The following is an 18,164-nucleotide window of genomic DNA, read 5'->3' on the forward strand; positions in this document are numbered from 1 at the left end:
GCTCGGGGGCCGGGCCGGCGGTGCGGTGCCGGGCCGGGGGCTCGGGGGCCGGGCCGGCGGTGCGGTGCCGGGCCGGGGGCTCGGGGGCTCCGGGGACGGGCCAGCGGTGCGGTGCCGGGCCGGAGGCTCGGGGGACGGGCCGGCGGTGCGGGGACGGGCCGGGGACTGGCGGTGCAGTGCCGGGGGCCAGGCCGGGGACCGGCGGTGCTGGGCAGGCGGGGGGTGCTCGGCCGGGGGCCGGGCCGGGGACCGGCAATGCTGGGCGGGCCGGGGGTGCTCGGCCGGGGGCCGGGCCGGCACCCCAGGGCCCGAGCCGACCCAGGCTGGAGATGCCGGGGGGGGGGCCAGACTGGGCCGCGCCTCCTCCACCCCCACCCCCCTTACCTGCTTCAGGCTTCCCGCGAATCAAATGTTCGCGGGAAGCAGGGGAGGGGGCGGAGACTTTGAGGAAGGGGCGGAGTTGGAGCAGGGGTGTGGGCGGGGCCGGGGGCGGGGCCGGGGCCACATGGAGTGTCCTCCTTTTGGAGGCACAAAATATGGTAACCCTATCCTGTGGTTGCAGCAGAAGGCTGCAGGAAGGCCACACAGACCCAATTCCTAGGCTGGGAAGGTCCAGACCCTTCAGTTACCAGAGGGGCCAGACGCCCCACGGTCTCATCTAAGAACAAGACTATTAATTTTGTTATTGTCCGATATTTCCTTTTTGTTCTGTGTTGGAGACTAAACAGAACGCTGTGGTGATGAGCTCCATCAGTGAACACCTACAACATAGATCACTGTTTATAGGCTTGACTCTTGCAGCCCTTTCATACAAGAGCTCTTGTTAGCTTCAGTGGTCATTACATGCCTGAAAAGGGCTGCTGGATCCAGAGACTGTTCTTTCTTTTATATGTCCTTCTGTTCTCATCTTCCTGTTAATCTTTCCCTCTTTGTGATCCAAATGTTGCTCACCTGCTAAATATCCCCAAAGGTAGAAGAACAAAAACCTAGACTTAATACAAGCCCAAGGCTTATTGAAGTGAGATGTATGGAGACAATAAAGTCTACATAATATTCACAACTGTATTCTCACATGATCATATAGAGCACATCCTCTACCTATCCATATGTCTGTCTGTCTATTCATTCCATCCCCATCACCATAAGGTGTGAGCACCTTCATAGTTAGTGTAACATGGGGCACTCCCACATTGAAAAATACAGTTGTATCAAAAGACAGATCTAAGTCTCTCCCATTTTTATATGGCTGCCCTCTGCTTTAATAATGAATTATAAGTCCCTTTTAAAGTCTTTGACAAAAACCATTATGCGAAAAACCCAGCTTGTTCTTTAAAAGGGTGAAGGTCAAGGGTAAGGCTAGGAAGTGGATGAGAAGAGTTGAACATTGTTGCAGCTCTCACTCAATGGAAGCTCAGTAGTTGCCCAGAATGTACTCAACAGGGCGAGCATCTACTGCTCTGTGCCCAGCTAGGGTTGCTGTCTCTTTCTTTGGCACAAAATTCCACAGGAGTGCTGACTGGCCTATATAGGTATGCCACTGGCAGAACTGGGGCAGGGGCAGAAGTCTCCCTCTGTCCCCTCTGCACTGCTCCAGCAGAGCAAACAGGAGGGAAAGCTGGTTTAAAGAAACAGCTGGGATTCCCGCTGTGTAGTGGAATTCTTGGTTGGCATAAGTTTGTATAGTTGCTTCTGTATTCAGTCTTGACCCCCACATGGGAACATGTTGGAGTGGTTGTCGCGCCAGTGAAATGGACCATAAGTGTTGTTTCAGCTGATGAAAGTTAGATTAGCCCAGAAACTACTTTGACTTGCCACAGGAGCTAAACTAGCCCCAGTTCCCCGATAATTAAGGTTGAATTGGTATTCTCATTTAAAGCAGAGACTCAATGTCTATGCATCCGAAGAAGTGGGCTGTAGCTCACGAAAGCTTATGCTCAAATAAATTTGTTAGTCTCTAAGGTGCCACAAATACTCCTGTTCTTTTCGCGCATACAGACTAACACAGCTGCTACTCTGAAATTTGTTATGTATGAAAATAATATTACATATCCTCCCGCAACTTACTGCACTTACTCTTTGAGATCAGAATTAATTTTCTGAAAATTTACTTCTAGTGATACTACATGATAATGATAGAGGCTTTTTAAACATTGATGATCCCACATTAGATTATACTTACATTTTGAAGAGTTTTTAATTCTGCCCCTCCTCCAGTGGTGTCACTACAGGGCAGAGTTAAGGTTGCATGTGTGCTTTAGCTGCATATTTCTGTATCTTACTATGGATTTCTTTATGTTTTAACCTTAACTCTGAATTTTTTGTTTTAATGCTTGTTTTGGGGATAATTGTAACATTCTTGTAATATAGTTTACCCTTAAGTTACATTAACTCCAGTTTTACCTTTTTTTTTGGTCTGGAATTTAAATGAGATGTGCATTATTGTACCATAATGTTTACTACATGTTTAACCCTGAATTAACTCTTGTTGTGTGTGTTTAGCAACAGGACTTGGCATTGCAGAAAGTACAATGCAAAACCCAGCACGGACAGTATGGAGAGCTCTAATCATAAGCAAGCATAGCCAAAGTTTGCGACATGTTAGTACAGCAAGGCATTGCAAATGTACATGCCACATTCTGATTATGTATTACCATCTTTTAAGGTTCCGTTCATTTTCCTCTACAACTACACTTGGATTACACTGCAAGACACAACCCGCTGGAGAATACAGAATCAGGAGTCTCCGCATTTTTGACTGAGCAAATCCTTTGTGGGTGCGTCTGAGTCATGGAGGGCACATGAGTGAGAGAACCCTTCCTGACACTTTAACAGTGCTGCCTAAGCTGCACATAGATCCACATAGTTGCTGAACAACTGAATTATTTTTATTTTAGCCTGTCACATAGGGGAGAGGTAAGCTACATACTTGGCAGTTACTTAATATGTGTTAGCTTCTTGTGACCGCTGCACCTCTGCAGGATCAAGTGCAGAACTTAATAGAATTGAACAGTAGTTTAAAGGTGACCAGGAACACAAAAGGAGATTTCCCAGTCAGGGGATATAAATTGCTGTCAGAGAATATAGAGGACAGGCCTCCATTTAGCTCCCAGCAGTCCACAAAAAATCCTGTAGAGCCAGTAGACACTTCCTGGGTGTATTCAGCCCAGATATGGGCCAAAGTCATCCTTCAGATAACTCCATTGACTAACGAATGCCCTAAACAGAGCTCCGCAGTCAAAAAGACCCTCACTAATCTACTTCAGTTTCTTGGATTTAGGAGTGACCAGTTTCACTAGTGCCAGGAACAGATTCTTCAGAGGCTCCTGAAATTTAGTGGAGTCACTGTTGGTATGACCGAAAATGAAAAAGGAGATGATGGAGGAGGGGGAGGGGGAGAATAGAAACCTACTAGGTGTGTGGGTGATGGACTGAAGGACAAGTACAAATGTCATCTACAGCATCTATTTTAGGATTTTGTTGAGTCTCCTTTCAGAGTCCCCAGCAATGGGGCTTCCACCATTTTTCTTGAGTGATTCTTCCACAGTCTAATAGATCTCAATGTCAAGAAGATATTTATGATCATTAGTATGAATTTTCCTTTTTAAATGTATTCCTTTACACCTAGTTATATCCCCTTTCACCATGCTAATTCCTCTCTCTTCTTGGAGAAATGCAACCAGAACTGAAGGTGTGGGAACAGGGACTGATACAGCCTGCTGCTCAAAGGATACAGACATTCTACTAACTCCTATCTGCCTTGGAAAGGATGGTATCACTTTTAATGAGGTAAGTGGGTTCCTCGAGTTCAGAGGTTTTGCAAGTAGCTTGATCCAACTTTACTGTTTTGTCAAATGTATAATTCTCTCTGCTCATTTCTCAGCATTGCTTTGATTTAACAGTGGCAAGAACTGTAGGAGGTTTTCACCTTCCTGGGCAGCATGGAGCTGGGATCATCTGCTGGGATCATCTGGGCATGTCTCACCTGATCAGTTCCCTGCCATTGCAGTACATTGGTGACCCCTTGGTTCTCCCGTTCTCTGTCTGGGGCTCACAGCAGTTTCATCCCCTAGGGACTGAAATGCTAACCCAAGTTATCGGACTCAATATAGGGGTATCTGGGTGAAATTTAATGTCCTGTGTTACACACGAGGTCAGACTAGATGATCTAATGGTCCCTTCTAGCCTTAAACTTTATGGAATTATGAAATAACAAATAATAAAAATACTTAGTACTTATTCTAGCATTCTACATCTTCAGAGCTCCTTACAACTATTAACTAATTTACTATTTTATTAGCAGGCTCCTCATTACTAATATAAGAAATCATGGAATTTCATAAGCAGGAGTAGGTGAACATTTACAAACACAAAAATAGTTTACTATATAAAATACAGCTTCTCTTGTAAACAGCCCAAATATTGCATTATCTGGTATTAATCAAAATGCACTGTGAAAAGAACAAACCAATATGAACAAAGCTGGTAGAAGAGTTTTTGTTATGCTTAATCCTCAGCTGGAAATGCAAAGTTTATGTACGGATTCTTACTGTACCAGAAATTCACTGGTATATGTCAGGGCTAGTCAACAAGTGACCTATGGCTGTTGTTCATTGCATGAAGCTTTCAAGCTTCTTGTGATGGCTATAAAATATATATAGCTCTAAAGAAGTGTTTTATACATTTCTAATTATTCTTCATGATTCATTCTCCATTTGTCACCTAGCCAGCACCAGGTAAACATAAACCCTCGTTTTATTGCTGCTTTGCTGGATGGAGTAATCTTCATAGATCTAAAAGTTGAGTAGCCCTGGTGTATAGTCTTAGTAATCAGCACACAAACTGTACATTCAAATACCAATTCGGAACTCATGCATAGGTAATACATTTAAGCAAGCATATTTATGCCTTTCTGAGTATTTGAATGTATGCCCAAGATAAGATAAAATGCAAAGTATCTTAGACTATAAATAAACGCAAGATATCTTGCAAGTCCTGTTGCAAGAAAATAGTTGTCTACTATTTTAGCTCTATGAATATAGTTCAGCAAGAGAAATGAGAAAATCCATGCTCCCTTTTTAAAAGATTTATGATCTTTTTGGAAATGCCAGAACAAGGAGGAGGAAAGCTCATGCGCAGCGAATTATTTTTCCCTTTTCTGACAAACTGTAAGTGTAAAAAAGGGTAAAAAATGAATTATTAAATTGATGTGATGATAAAAAGTAGCTTCTACATGCACCCAAAGGTCAAAGATAACCAATCAAAACGATGAGATATTGCCAAATTAAAAAATCCTTTGGTTTGAAAGAGTTTAGCTTTGATCGTTTAGGGAAAAGGTGGAGAACACTTCAAGTGCCTTTTCTTGGCAGGTGACACACAAGGAAAATCCTTTTAAACAAACTTCTTTATAAACCTGTTACCTTCAAAATGATCTCAAATGTAAACATACTAGTGAAGACATAATCTGCATACCCTAGGATCTGGAAGGTAAACAAAAAGTTACAAACATTATTGCTAAAGCTGCTGTTGAGCTAACAAGGATCAATTAACAATTCATTACCTTTAACAGGATTTCAACAGTAAAGATGGCTGTGAAAGCATAGTCAAAGTAACCAAGTATCTGCAAGGTATAATATGTGCCACAGTAAGAAATCCATCTATAAATAAATATTTACAATTTAGATCACATGCACAAAAATACCTACTTTAATCTAAGAATTTAGTTGGGAAATGTAGGCAAAGTAATTTAAAGTTTAGTTGCTGTGTAACTATTTTTTGTTTAATTTAAAGTTCATTAGAAGCTACTAAGTTCAAAGTGAGATTTCTTCTATCATAAAATGATAGGACCAAATATGCAATATTTTCTTTCAATTCAGACCTTTCTCCTAGGGCCCTACCAAATTCACAGCCATGAAAAATGCATCACGGACCATGAAATCTGATCTCCCCCATGAAATCTGGTCTTTTGTGTATATAGTATACAGATTTCACATGGGAAACCAGCGTTTCTCAAACAGGAGGTCCTGACCCAAAAGGGGGCTATAGGGGGTTGCAAGGTTACTGTAGGGGGTCATGGTATTGCCACCTTTACTTCTGTGCTGCCTTCAGAGCTAGGTGGCCAGAGAGCGATGGCTGCTGGCCAAGTGCCCAGCTCTGAAGGCAGCACCCTGCCACCAGCAGCGCAGAAGTAAGAGTGACAATATTGAGACTCCCCTACAATAACCTTGCGACCCTCCCCCACAACATCCTTTTGGGTCAAGACCCCTATAGTTACAACACCTTGGAATTTCAGATTTAAATATATGAAATTATGAAATTTATGATTTTTAAAATCCTATGACTGTGAAATTGACCAAAATGGACTGTGAATTTGGTAGGGCCCTACCTATCAGCTTTCAGATGTTCTTTCTTCTGATTCTAGTATACTTTACAGGCTCTCACTCAAACAAAAGCTTATTAATAATGTATTTTTTCCATCACAGTATTGCATCGAAAAATTAGACTGTCATATACTTTGTCAGATTTACTAAATCAGTCTAAATATTGCTATGTGTATTTTGTTGCTGTGGTAGGCGGTATGTGCTGGCTACAGGATCACATAGCAAAATTAATGAATAAGTAAATTACCTAAAATCTACTAATGCATTTACTTTTTCTCTTGTATTTTGGAGTATATAACTGTGAGTAATTTATGGAAAATTACATAAAAATAACAGTAGAGTCAAAGGTGATGTGCAGAGCTTTCAGAATGACCTTGGTTGAAATCCTCACTCCACTGAAGTCAACGGGAGCTTTGCCATAGACTTCAAGACAGTGAGGATTTCATCCCTATAAGGAAAACAGTGCACTTATCTTTAGCACCTACCCAGGGCAACTAACATGCAATCCAACATTAGTTTTCCTTTCAAGGGAATTACCCAACCACCCATTTGTTCTTCTGGTCAGAAAGATGGTACCAGTGATCAGCAGCTAATGAAATGGCAGGGAAAATTCAATAATGGACAATAGGGAAAAGGGTGCCCATGTTAGATTAGACACAGGGAAATCTACTTTTCATTTTCAGCCAAAGCTCAGATGCTTCTGGTTCCTGCAATAGCTGAAAAAATATAAATAGTAAAGCCCTTCAACAAAGTCTGGCAAGAGACCTATTCTAAAATATCGAAGGAAGTATTGCAAACCATTATACTGCAGCATGACAACATGCAGCCTTCTGAATTTTAGCAATGGAAGGAAGAGGTCACCAAGAACCACTTTCCCCCCTCAGTATATCTGTGCTGGAGCTAGGCAAAACACTGGGGGTAGCACATTTTTTGCTTGTCAGCTAGCACACAGAGAAAGTATGGCCTACTGGATCAGAGATACAGCCAAGACAAGCTTACATTCTTACTTACATTACATTCTTACATTACACAAGCTGCATTCTTACTAAGATAATGGGCTATGATAGCATAGGTACAGACAGCATGGTTGTCACTGGGGATCAAACCCAGGACATTCACACCAAAAGCACAGGACACTACTAATTGAGTTAAGAACATAAGAATGGCCATACTGGGACAGACCAAAGGTCCATCCAGCCCAGTATCCTGTCTGCCAACAGTGGCCAATGCCAGGTGCCCCAGAGGGAGTGAACCTAACCGGTAATGATCAAGTGATCTCTCTCCTGCCATCCATCTCCACCCTCTGACAAACAGAGGTTAGGGACACCATTCCTTACCCATCCTGGCTAATAGCCATTAATGGACTTAACCTCCATGAATTAATCTAGTTCTCTTTTAAACTCTGTTATAGTCCTAGCCTTCACAACCTCCTCAGGCAAGGAGTTCCACAGGTTGACTGTGCGCTGTGTGAAGAAGAACTTCCTTTTATTTGTTTTAAACCTGCTGCCCATTAATTTCATTTGGTGGCCCCTAGTTCTTATATTATGGGAACAAGTAAATAACTTTTCCTTATTCACTTACTCCACACCACTCATAATTTTATATACCTCTATCATATCCCCCCTTAGTCTCCTCTTTTCCAAGTAACTCCTTCAACTTTGAGCAGAAGGCTTCCATAGTCACATGGGTCAGCCTCTAAAAGGAGATGTGATCCTGTGCATGAAGCCCCATTAGCAAGGCTTGCGCTGAACAGATCTGAGGCCTGCTGGAATTCAAGACCCAGCTTGAGAGCCATTTAGAATGAGCTGGACCCTATTTGTAGATTCTTATCACCTCCAGCAGCAAGGATCAAACTTCTCAGCACTTTCTGGACCTTCAGCTTTCAAACCACAAGTCCCTACCACCTGAGCTAACAGAACAGCACCAGTTGCTGTCGCTAATTAGAAGGTTCTTTTACTCACTGGGGCCAGCCACTGGTGGGAAACATGGTCGCATGCATTAGGTCAATGTAGAATCCAGAGGCAGGAGTATGGGCGCAACACACTGCACGTATCTGCAACAAGGGCAAGGAGCACACCTGTCTCCGCCTCCACTTCCCTCAGGCGTTCTGCCTGTGTGTCCCCTGCACAGGGGTAATCCTTTACAGCCTGTCTATTCAGAAGCTACATCTGCTCAGCACTCTTCTAGCTGCAAAAGACAGTATTCAGCCCTTCAAATTGTTTCCAGAGTAAGTCTCATACTGTGGGTGGCACTCAAGGATTTGCTACTTGCTGTCTCTTCCTTATCTGTCAGTGTGACTTATTTATACAAATAGACTTAACCAGATTGTATAGATAGGAAAAGCACATATCTCCACTGAATATTTTATGAGGGAATACAAGTGTGTGTGCTCTGACTTCATTTTATCTCTAAACAAAGTTAAGTTTTTTTTTTAATTTTTTTCTTTCTAATGTCAAGCACCAAGTTCTGTGGGCCACACAGCAACTCCACCCCCCTCTGGGTTTCAGAGCTAGGCTCTCACCCGAGCCTGAATATCTACACTGCTATTTTTAGCCCTGTAGCATAGATGTCATAAGCCCCAGTCAGTTGACCTGGGCTCTGAGACTCACTGCTGCAAGTCTTTATTTGCAGTGTAGATGCACCTGCGGAGGCCTGGAAGAGGTCAGAGCCTCTATTCAATCCCACTCTGATCCTGCCCCATCTTCCTTCTGCAGGGTCTGAGGAGGCTATTGCAACCACAGAGCAGCCTCCATACATCAAACTACATGCAAGAGAAAGAGGGGGCCTGGTGATATAAGCTCAGTCATAGCAACCCAAAATTCCCTATACGGTATTCCCTATAGGGTTGCTTCTTTACATTTCTTCTTTGTAACAACAATTTCATACTTATATAAAGTGTATAAAGTTGATAGGAAGCTGAGGGGCTTCTTCTTTATGTCACCACTAATACTGGTTATGCAGCAGTGGTGAAATGTTAAGAGATATGATATTGGGCCTGAGTATGCATTCCTTGTATCTAACTCAGTTTGAAGAAGGTCACCCATCAGCATGGTATAGAAGTGCCAGGCAAAGCTTCGGTTGAACTCAAGAGTACAGAGTACTCAAGATGGCTAGAGTGCTTGTTTCAGCTATAGGGAGACATTTTTAGGTAACATGGTTATTTACTTAACAAATGAGCTACACTTTTGTTGGATTGTAGCTCACCCAACCATTTATACATGGGAGCCTTAAGGGTGCCTAGAATTATAGTGATTTTTTTTTTACTCTGTGGTTACTGTTTTAAAATTATTTAAGTAGAAAAATATATGTATAAATCACATCTAACCTAACCACGTTGTAGTGGTCATTTCAGACATTTAAGATGAAGACAGCAGAGGTTTTATATTTCTGAATTTGAAAGAAAGAAAGAAAGAAAGAAAGAAAGAAAGAAAGAAAGAAAGAATTTCTCAAGCTGACCATTAAAAATCAGACTGCAACTGCTTAACAGTATTACTTTGTTAATGTATGAATATCTTCATACACAGAAGTGATAGGGCTGTCCATATGTCTGTGGATTCATCATAAGATAACTCTTGCATATATGAAAGAAGCAAGTGGGAGAACAGGAGAAAAGAGATTTCTATTCATAGATGAATTGCATACCAATGTACGTAACACGTGGCTCTCCAAAAACAGATACATTTCTACCTAGTACCTTTTTCTTTCGTTGTCAGGGTGTATAATGTACATTTATAAGCTGAAAATATATTCAAAATCAGATTCAAATAATAGTACTTTTTTCAAATGAATTAAAACGTTCTGCTTTTCAGGTCATAAATTTTTAAAATTAAATTGTTCATTTGATTTTTTTATTTACATGTGGCCTGATCCTGCCACCAATACTCAGATCAGACCCATAACGCCAACACAGATAAAAAGTAAAATTCATTTAGAATTAAAATATGCTCTCTCTGTTCCATGCATTACTTTTTAAAGGGATCCATGCTAGTTAGTACACGTAGTATAAATAGTATTGTATTCTTTGTAAAACTGTAAAATACTTAACATTTTACAATGTGTAGTGAGCAAAAAAAAATCAAATATATGTAGACTAGTTAAAATGTGCTATCACGTAGGTCTACACTATAAAAATAAGCATATTCCAAGCATAATGATTACTTATTAGTCAGGAGGAAGGCATAATAAGTTAAAAATGTGTTATGTAGACTCAGCTACGTATTTTTGCTTACGTTATTTCGAAAAGAGTGACTGCGAATTGGGTCTTCCGCCGCTAGGGAAACACTGCTGAGCATGATGAAGACAAGGATGAGGTTTGTAAAGATGTGGTGGTTGATCAGCCTGTGGCATCCCACTCGAATTCTGAAAAAGAGACAGAAAAATACGCATGTGTAAATAATGTATAGCAGACAGGGCTCACAAAGAGCAAGTATTCTAAACTTCTCTGCCAAGATTATGGTAACAATTCTAAGAGCAGGGCTGGATTTGGCTTTCACATATACCAAGATAAATCCAGAGCAACTGCTCTGATTTAAACGTTGGTAAAGGATTTCAGAATCTGGCCCATAGACTTTGAGGCTAGGAGTCAAAGGAGTCTAAGGGAGTTAGGGTCCCAATTCCCACTGATTTTCAATTGGATTTTGATGCCTAACTCCTCTAGGTTTCTTTTAAAACCCCAGTATTGGGCCCCACTGTGCACATGCAAAGGGGTCCATGCTAGCAGATATTCCTATGCAGGAGTAAAGCCTTAATTTCAGGCTCAATGGGAAAAGCTTAATTCCAGGCTCAATGAGTCTGAGCCAACTCTCATTAAAGCCAATTAAAGTATTCCTAAATTGACTTTGTGGGAGTTGGACTGAGCCCAGTGTCTCATTTAGATACTTCAGGGCTCTATTCACACCAGAATTTCCTAATGAGGCTACCAGCTGTTTCAAGATTGTGCTTGCTACTAGGAAGCCACCACGTAATGCTGATTTCAGCTTTACATAGGATTAGTGTCATAGGACCCAATTCGGGTCTCATTCCAACTGAACACTTCAACAGAGTTACTCCACATTTACATCAGTGGGAAAGCAGAATCAGCAGAATGAAATAGTTTTGAAAGCTTCCCGTGAGAAGTTAGTGGGTTTTTAAGGAATCTATTCTACTGTCAGTAAATAGAGGATTTCTGTATGTTCTGGTACCGCTAATTACCTTCCATGATAACAGAAGCTACCTACTTTACTTAGAGAAGAAAAAGCCACAAACCAATCCTACAGTCCCTTTGCAGGCAAAAGTCCCCTGGAGTCAAGAGGATTTTTGGTGTGTGTGAGGACAGTAAGATAATGACTTTGGGCTATTGACGTCAACAGGATCTGTGGGTGTTCAGCATCGTTGGAAATCTGGTCTTAATGTCTGAAGAGCTCTATTTATTATTAAATTAAAGTTGAATGTTTTAAACTATTTAGTTTCAATAACTTTCTTTTTTAGTGATTTTTGTCTTTTTGTGAAAAGTGCTGCTTGACAGGTCTGGAGACTGAAGTCATTTATTAAGTGAATCGATACAAGAAGGACAGCAGTCGAATAAACTGCCACATACATACACCGCTCCACAAATCTGACCTGGAAGGACCTCTAATGGTGAGACTGTAACTCTGTTCCCAAGCCAAGTCATTCTTTAACCTGTATGCTGAGACTGCCAGTGAGATTGCTAATTGCATTGATGGTTTTATGACATGGACTCTACTCACTTCACATGCACAATCGAACAGCCACTAGATGGTCACAGTTTCCATCAGCAAACAAAACAGCTTTCTTCACTACTGCCCAAGTCTGGAATCATACCTAGAGATGAAAGGCTCTATATCCCAATCCCAATTCCCTAAAGCATCCAGGTTTTATTGTTTTTATTTATTTATTTTTATTTATCTTTGCTTTCATTGTTTTCTTCAATGCTGAATTTTGGAAAATACCACCATACCAATGGGGTATAAGGAACCAAATTCATTTATTTAATGAATTATATAAGGTCCAAACTTGCTCCCATTGAAGTCAATGGGAGTTCTGCTTTGGACTTCAATGAGGGCAGAATTAGCTCTTCAGTGATGAAACCCCAGGGCACAGAAGTGGTATTTATAAGGGTGATATTTACGGGTTGGTACTGCTGAAAATGAAGAAGGCACTCCCTTCAGGAATCGGTGTTATCTTCTCCTTCATATTTAGTTCAGATATTCTTCTGGGACGTGGGCCAACTGGTACCTCTGGTTCATCTTCCTCGTCTTCCTCATCTTCACCTACTTTAAATTAAACACTTTTTTACTATAAAATAAAAAAGATTAAATTTTTGTTCATAACAATATACAATTATTGCTTGTATTAAAATATATATTCAACAGATGGTGTTAAAAATCTGTTAATTAATACATGAACATTCCCATAGGTGTCAGGGACATATCTTTCACTGATCAATTTACACACCAAAGGGACTCTTTAGGGAGCTTTTCATAGTCATTTAGTGCCTAATTTCTATTGAAAGTCAGTGCAGTGAGTCAAAGTCCTTACCACATCTCAGACGGAGAGCGGGTAGTGGCTTTAGGTTAATTTTTGCAATGATTGGTGGCTTTTCTTCCACCCATCCCATAACCTCTCACTTTCCTGTATATAAAGTCCAAGTAAATGGACTCTGCACAATGGTGGATGTTAATGCCACTCACCTGCCACAGTGGGTGCAAAACCAGATGGGCAGTAATTGGGACAGCCCCATTAGAAAGGGAAAGGACAGCACATGCTGGAAGTGACCCCTCCCCCCTCCAGAGCCTCTATCCACTCATTGGTCAGCAGGGGGAGATAAGGAGCTGATTGGTCTGTCATTCTCTCCTTTCATTAATTTAAACCCTACCCTGGGGCATGTAGAGCTCTATTTCAGCAGCCCAATCCCCACTTCCTGTAGATGTAGTTTTGGGACTGTGTTTGCAGATGCTGCAGGTCTGACCAAGTGCCTGTTTTGGGGGTCAGGAAGGAATATTTTTTTCCCATTAGGGCCAAACTGGCAGAGGCCTAGTAGTCTTTTCACCTTCCTCACAGCATCCTCGAAGCACAGTTAGATTCAATAGGAATCGAATTCAGTCATTAGTGGTAGTACTTAGTAGTGATGTTAGTTAGTTGCAACCAGTGGACCATTAGCCTTGGTGAAAAGGCTGAAAAGGACGGTTCCCAGAAGTATAAGACCCAGGATTTTGCTGATGGGCCTTGCACTCATGGGATAGGAGGACACCTTGTTGCCTTCATAGGTCAAGGTTCCCCCTGTTTTAATACCATCTGTCCCCTTCCTGGGGTGTGTGAAATAATTCAGAAGAGCAGGCTGAGTCCTAGGGCTAGGCTGAGGAGAATCTATCCCAACCTGTGGGTTATGTGATAGGAGTCCTCCAACCCCTGCACTGGAACCACTTAAAATGCCTGGTAGGTGAGAGTATGGGTAACAAGGTGGGTAGTGCCCCTCCCCTGTGTTAAGTTTAATAAAATTGCAGCCTGTCACTTAACATCCCTGCGTCTGTCCTCACTTGCCAATGTGTCTAGATCAAGTGTTCACAGAGTGGGTGGGAGGTAGTAGGACGTATGTAACAGCTCTACAGCTGGTGAGACAGAAGCAACCTGATTTTTGACTGAAATGTGTGTTAGCAGGAAGCCATCAGAAGCGCATAAGATGACAGGGCCTGAATAGCATTCTCTCTGGAACATTCCTTGCCATCTACCATTTCAATGAAGTTCCAGATTCTGCCCCAAATACAGAGAAGTATTATTAGATTATCCATCAGACTGACAATTTTAATGATCTTACTTTATGTGTACTAACTAAATGGGCTGCAGAAAAAGCAATAGCACTGCATTCTATAGGCCAATATACCTGCTGGCATCAGAGGGTCTAATTCCACTGACTTTAAAGGAACTGAATCAAGACAAGGTAATGGTAAATGTGACCCTACATTTATATTTCAATGTACTGACTTAAACATGTTTATAGTCTTGCTGGCATACCTGGTACATCACACGGTGGATAGGGGTCTTTGTCCTCATCTTCTCCTTCTCGATATTCAGCAATTGTAACCTATGGCGATGGCAAAGAGACACTTCAGAAGAAAATTAAACTTCAGCATTTAATCGATGCATTTAGATGATCCAAAAAACAAATTATTCAATACCAGAGAAGCCAAGTACATGCCTACTCTCTCAATGTATCAACAGAGCCATGATGGTTGATCACTTTGGAAGTGGGCAAGAGGGGAAAGCTTTAATCTTTTTTAAAAGTCTATTTTTGAACCCCCATGTACATTTTTGTGATTCTACACTTAGGCAAAAAGACCTGCAGAATGTCATAGGGATAAAACCAGTAGGGTTCTATGAAGTGGTTTGGAGTGGAGTGGTTTGAAAATGGAGTGGTTTGAAAATTCTATAATATAGTCTAAAGGACTTTTCCAGCAGAAATCTACCAAGAGCCTAAAGCTATGGGTTATGCTAAAACTGACAATGTTAACTTACTCTATGCTCTAAAACTCCTCTCCCCAGCGAAGTTGTAGGGGATCAGGAGCAGATACAGTCATTCTGCCAGGAGCTATGCATCCATAGGAACGGTTGGGGTTTGAAACTGCATGGATCTCATGTGAACAGCAGGTTCTGTGGTCCCAACCCTTTGCCAGTTCTGTGAGAATGAAAACCCTGTGTGCACTGACAGTTTCCTGTCCCTTATGTGGGAGAAAAACACTTAGGAGAAAATGTGGCCCTAAAAAATAAATCACATAGTGCACATCTGTGTTGAAAAGAACTTATTAGCATAAACAAGAGAGCCACTTTTTAAGAGGATAAAATATTTTTATAGAAATAAACACCTTATTATCCTTGGCCTTCTTTTGGTCACCTTCTGATTTGTCACCTTTTTTATTTTCCAGACTCTCTTTTCTAAATAAAAAAAAAAAAGAAAAGAAAAAGAAAGAAAAACAAAAACAAAGAACAAACCCCATTAAGTAAAGAACAAAGACTGATGAAAGAATGATTAACTATTCTATCCACTCTATTAAAAATGAAGAGGTCATGCCAACGGAAATATAGGTACTTGATTTGAAGGGACATTTACAGAGAAGACATGTCACATACAAAGGTAATAAAGAGTGTTTCATCCCAGTGCACTAGATTCATTCAACAGATTATCCTTTTAAATATAACTCAAGAAACCAATCCCTTAAAAATGCGATGCAAGGTCTTTATAGGACTACTAAGGGATAAACTGTGCTCTTGGATTCATGCACACAACTCTTATGGTTTCCATGGGACTACAGTGACTTCAATGGAAGATTTGCTTGTTGTCTATGTAAAGTTTTCAGAATTGGTCTGAACGGAAGTTGCACATATACATATAGGGATACAATTATGTTCTAATTGCACAATGAATCCTACATTCCAATGTTTAAACCTCAGATGGTTATCACCATTCATTCCATCATCCCAAATCTTTGGGCAAGTTTAAATTAAAATCACATTCATTTGGTCTTTGTTAACAAGTATGGTATCTTCTTTCCTTTTCTCTTAAATTAATAATCTATGAACCCTGTCAAGATATTCAAATAAAGAAATCGACACACTTGTAAGTGGGTGAATACTGAACTCCCATCTAGCACCCCAGTGCTATTTTACCTGGCATTCTTTTTCCTCTGCTTTTCTTCTGCTTCTTCTTTCTGAGCTGTATTCAGGCTTTCCGCATCTGCCAAGTTATCCACAGCAATGGCCAAAAAGACATTTAGCAAGATATCTGATTCAAATAATCTTAAGGACATTATGCATTACCACACTCTGTTTGGTTTATTCCTTATCAGTATGAAAAAATGACAGGGTGAGAGACATGAAACCCATGCTCCTAAACTAAGTATATAACTTTACAGAGCTGGATGTACTGCTTATAATACCTTTACTTACCAGGCCAAATTAATGCCTGCTGTAACTGCATTTAAACCAACAGAGTTACGCTAGTGATGCTTTAGGCCCATTGATTCTATCACAACACGAATATACAGCAGACTGCTGAACAAAAGACTAGTAATTTATAAAGTGAATTTTTGAAAGGAAATGAAATTGAAGTTTACATGGGCATAGACAAGTTTCACCTACTACACAATGTTTTTAGATACTAATTCAGATACTTCAAAACGTTGATTTTTACACTGCAATATTTTCCAGATGTACTACATTCCATGTCAAGTTCTGTACTTCAGCCCATATCAATGAAGTGTGAATATCAATAGAAGCAGCATAAAAATATAGTAAAAAGAAGTTTAATATTTTTGCCATATCTATTGGCTCCTAACCTTTTCAGTAGTAACTTGTGTCTAGGAGAACTGTATGCTAGCTTACTAGAGTTTTGGGTAGTCACTGAAAGATGCCATACTGGGGACAAAGAAGAGCTTTTGGAAGATCGGGGGGCATGGAGAGTGAACACTTGTGTGGAACTAGTCCCAAACAGCTCATATTCCTACTGCTAGGATCCCCCTGCAATGTAAGATGTATTCCCTAATGTGACCCACTTCTATCCACTGTCATTTGTTCAGAAACTGTCAGAAATAACAAGGTGGAATCAGGGAGGGATAGGACATTCTGGCATGGAGTTCAGAGCACTTCTGTGGATCAGGATGGGGGGTGCTGGCCAAAAGAAGACAAGCAGACAAAATGAGGTTGTCTGTCAACTTGAGGAGGAAGGAGCAAATGTGCTGGTTCCTGTCAGAGTGGTGAGATGGCGATGCCTAGGGAGCTGGCAGGGGTCTGATTTGTTTAGGGAAAGTAGAGAAAGGGAACGGGAGCAGGAGGGAGCTCCTGTTTAGAAGAAATGTAGTACAGAAAATGTGCATACCTGTTCACAGCGATTCACTCAGTTACACAAAGGGCAGGTATGTGTCCTTAGTGTCATAATGGTTCAGTCCTCTTTACGCACAAATTCACTGCTCTATTCAGAAATGCTTACAGTGAATGCCAGTGTCACTTGTAGAAATGAAAGGATACAGTTACCACAGATGAAGAGGATAATGAAGTATATACAGACGACCATTCCTGATGACGATGGGCCACCATATGCCATAATCCCATCATACATCACAGCATTCCAGTCTTCACCTGTTAGAATCTAACAAGCAAAATCATCTTTACTGACTCAACAGTCAAAAGACTGAAAGAGGATTATGTTTCCTCTGTCCACAACACACACAGCCATTTTCTAGAACATGAAATTGTTAACTGATCAATCTGTATAGGATGCTTTATATAGTAAACCCGGTAGTAATCTGTTTGTTGTTATACAATATTTTAATATTTCCATTTAAATAAGGATCTCCTAGTTTAGTTTTACCAGTTTTTATCTATATGAAGCATTTATGCCAATGAACTGTATGTCTACGCTTATGGTCCAAGATCTAAAAAAAAAAAAAAAAGGGTGCCTAAAATTAAGCTCCTAAATTCTTATGTAGGCACCTAGGTGGCCTGATTTTCAATGGTGCTGCATATACAGCAACTTCTACTGAAGCCTCCATGCTCAGCACCTTTGAAAATCTGGACTCTCATTGAGGAACCGAAGTATGGCTTAGGAGACTAATTTTAAGCACCCATTTTTAAAGAATGTTGGCCACAAACCCTTTCCAAAACTATACATCATAGTGTGTTACACCTTCAAATTAAATTGTCCCAATCTAAGTCCTAACTGGAGACTGGGACCATTACTATATTGCTTTAAATGGAGGGGGTTTCAAACTGAATTGGAGCTCAAATGCTATTGGAGAA

The 18,164-nt window shown here is 40.9% G+C and overlaps 1 protein-coding gene across 1 annotated transcript in view; it reads right to left on the bottom strand.

Annotated features, from left to right (window-relative positions):
• Nucleotides 1-18,164, bottom strand: part of CACNA1D (calcium voltage-gated channel subunit alpha1 D) — a gene marked incomplete in the record, with an annotated part of 323,715 nt that overhangs the window by 108,003 nt on the left and 197,548 nt on the right. Inside the window, 7 exon segments of the mRNA XM_034775831.1 lie at nucleotides 5,558-5,617; nucleotides 10,607-10,736; nucleotides 12,505-12,649; nucleotides 14,388-14,457; nucleotides 15,236-15,305; nucleotides 16,038-16,152; nucleotides 17,394-17,514. Coding sequence (XP_034631722.1) covers nucleotides 5,558-5,617; nucleotides 10,607-10,736; nucleotides 12,505-12,649; nucleotides 14,388-14,457; nucleotides 15,236-15,305; nucleotides 16,038-16,152; nucleotides 17,394-17,514 — 711 coding nt within the window.

The sequence above is a fragment of the Trachemys scripta genome, chromosome 7 (genome assembly GCF_013100865.1).
Source record: "Trachemys scripta elegans isolate TJP31775 chromosome 7, CAS_Tse_1.0, whole genome shotgun sequence".
Lineage (NCBI taxonomy): Eukaryota > Metazoa > Chordata > Testudines > Emydidae > Trachemys > Trachemys scripta.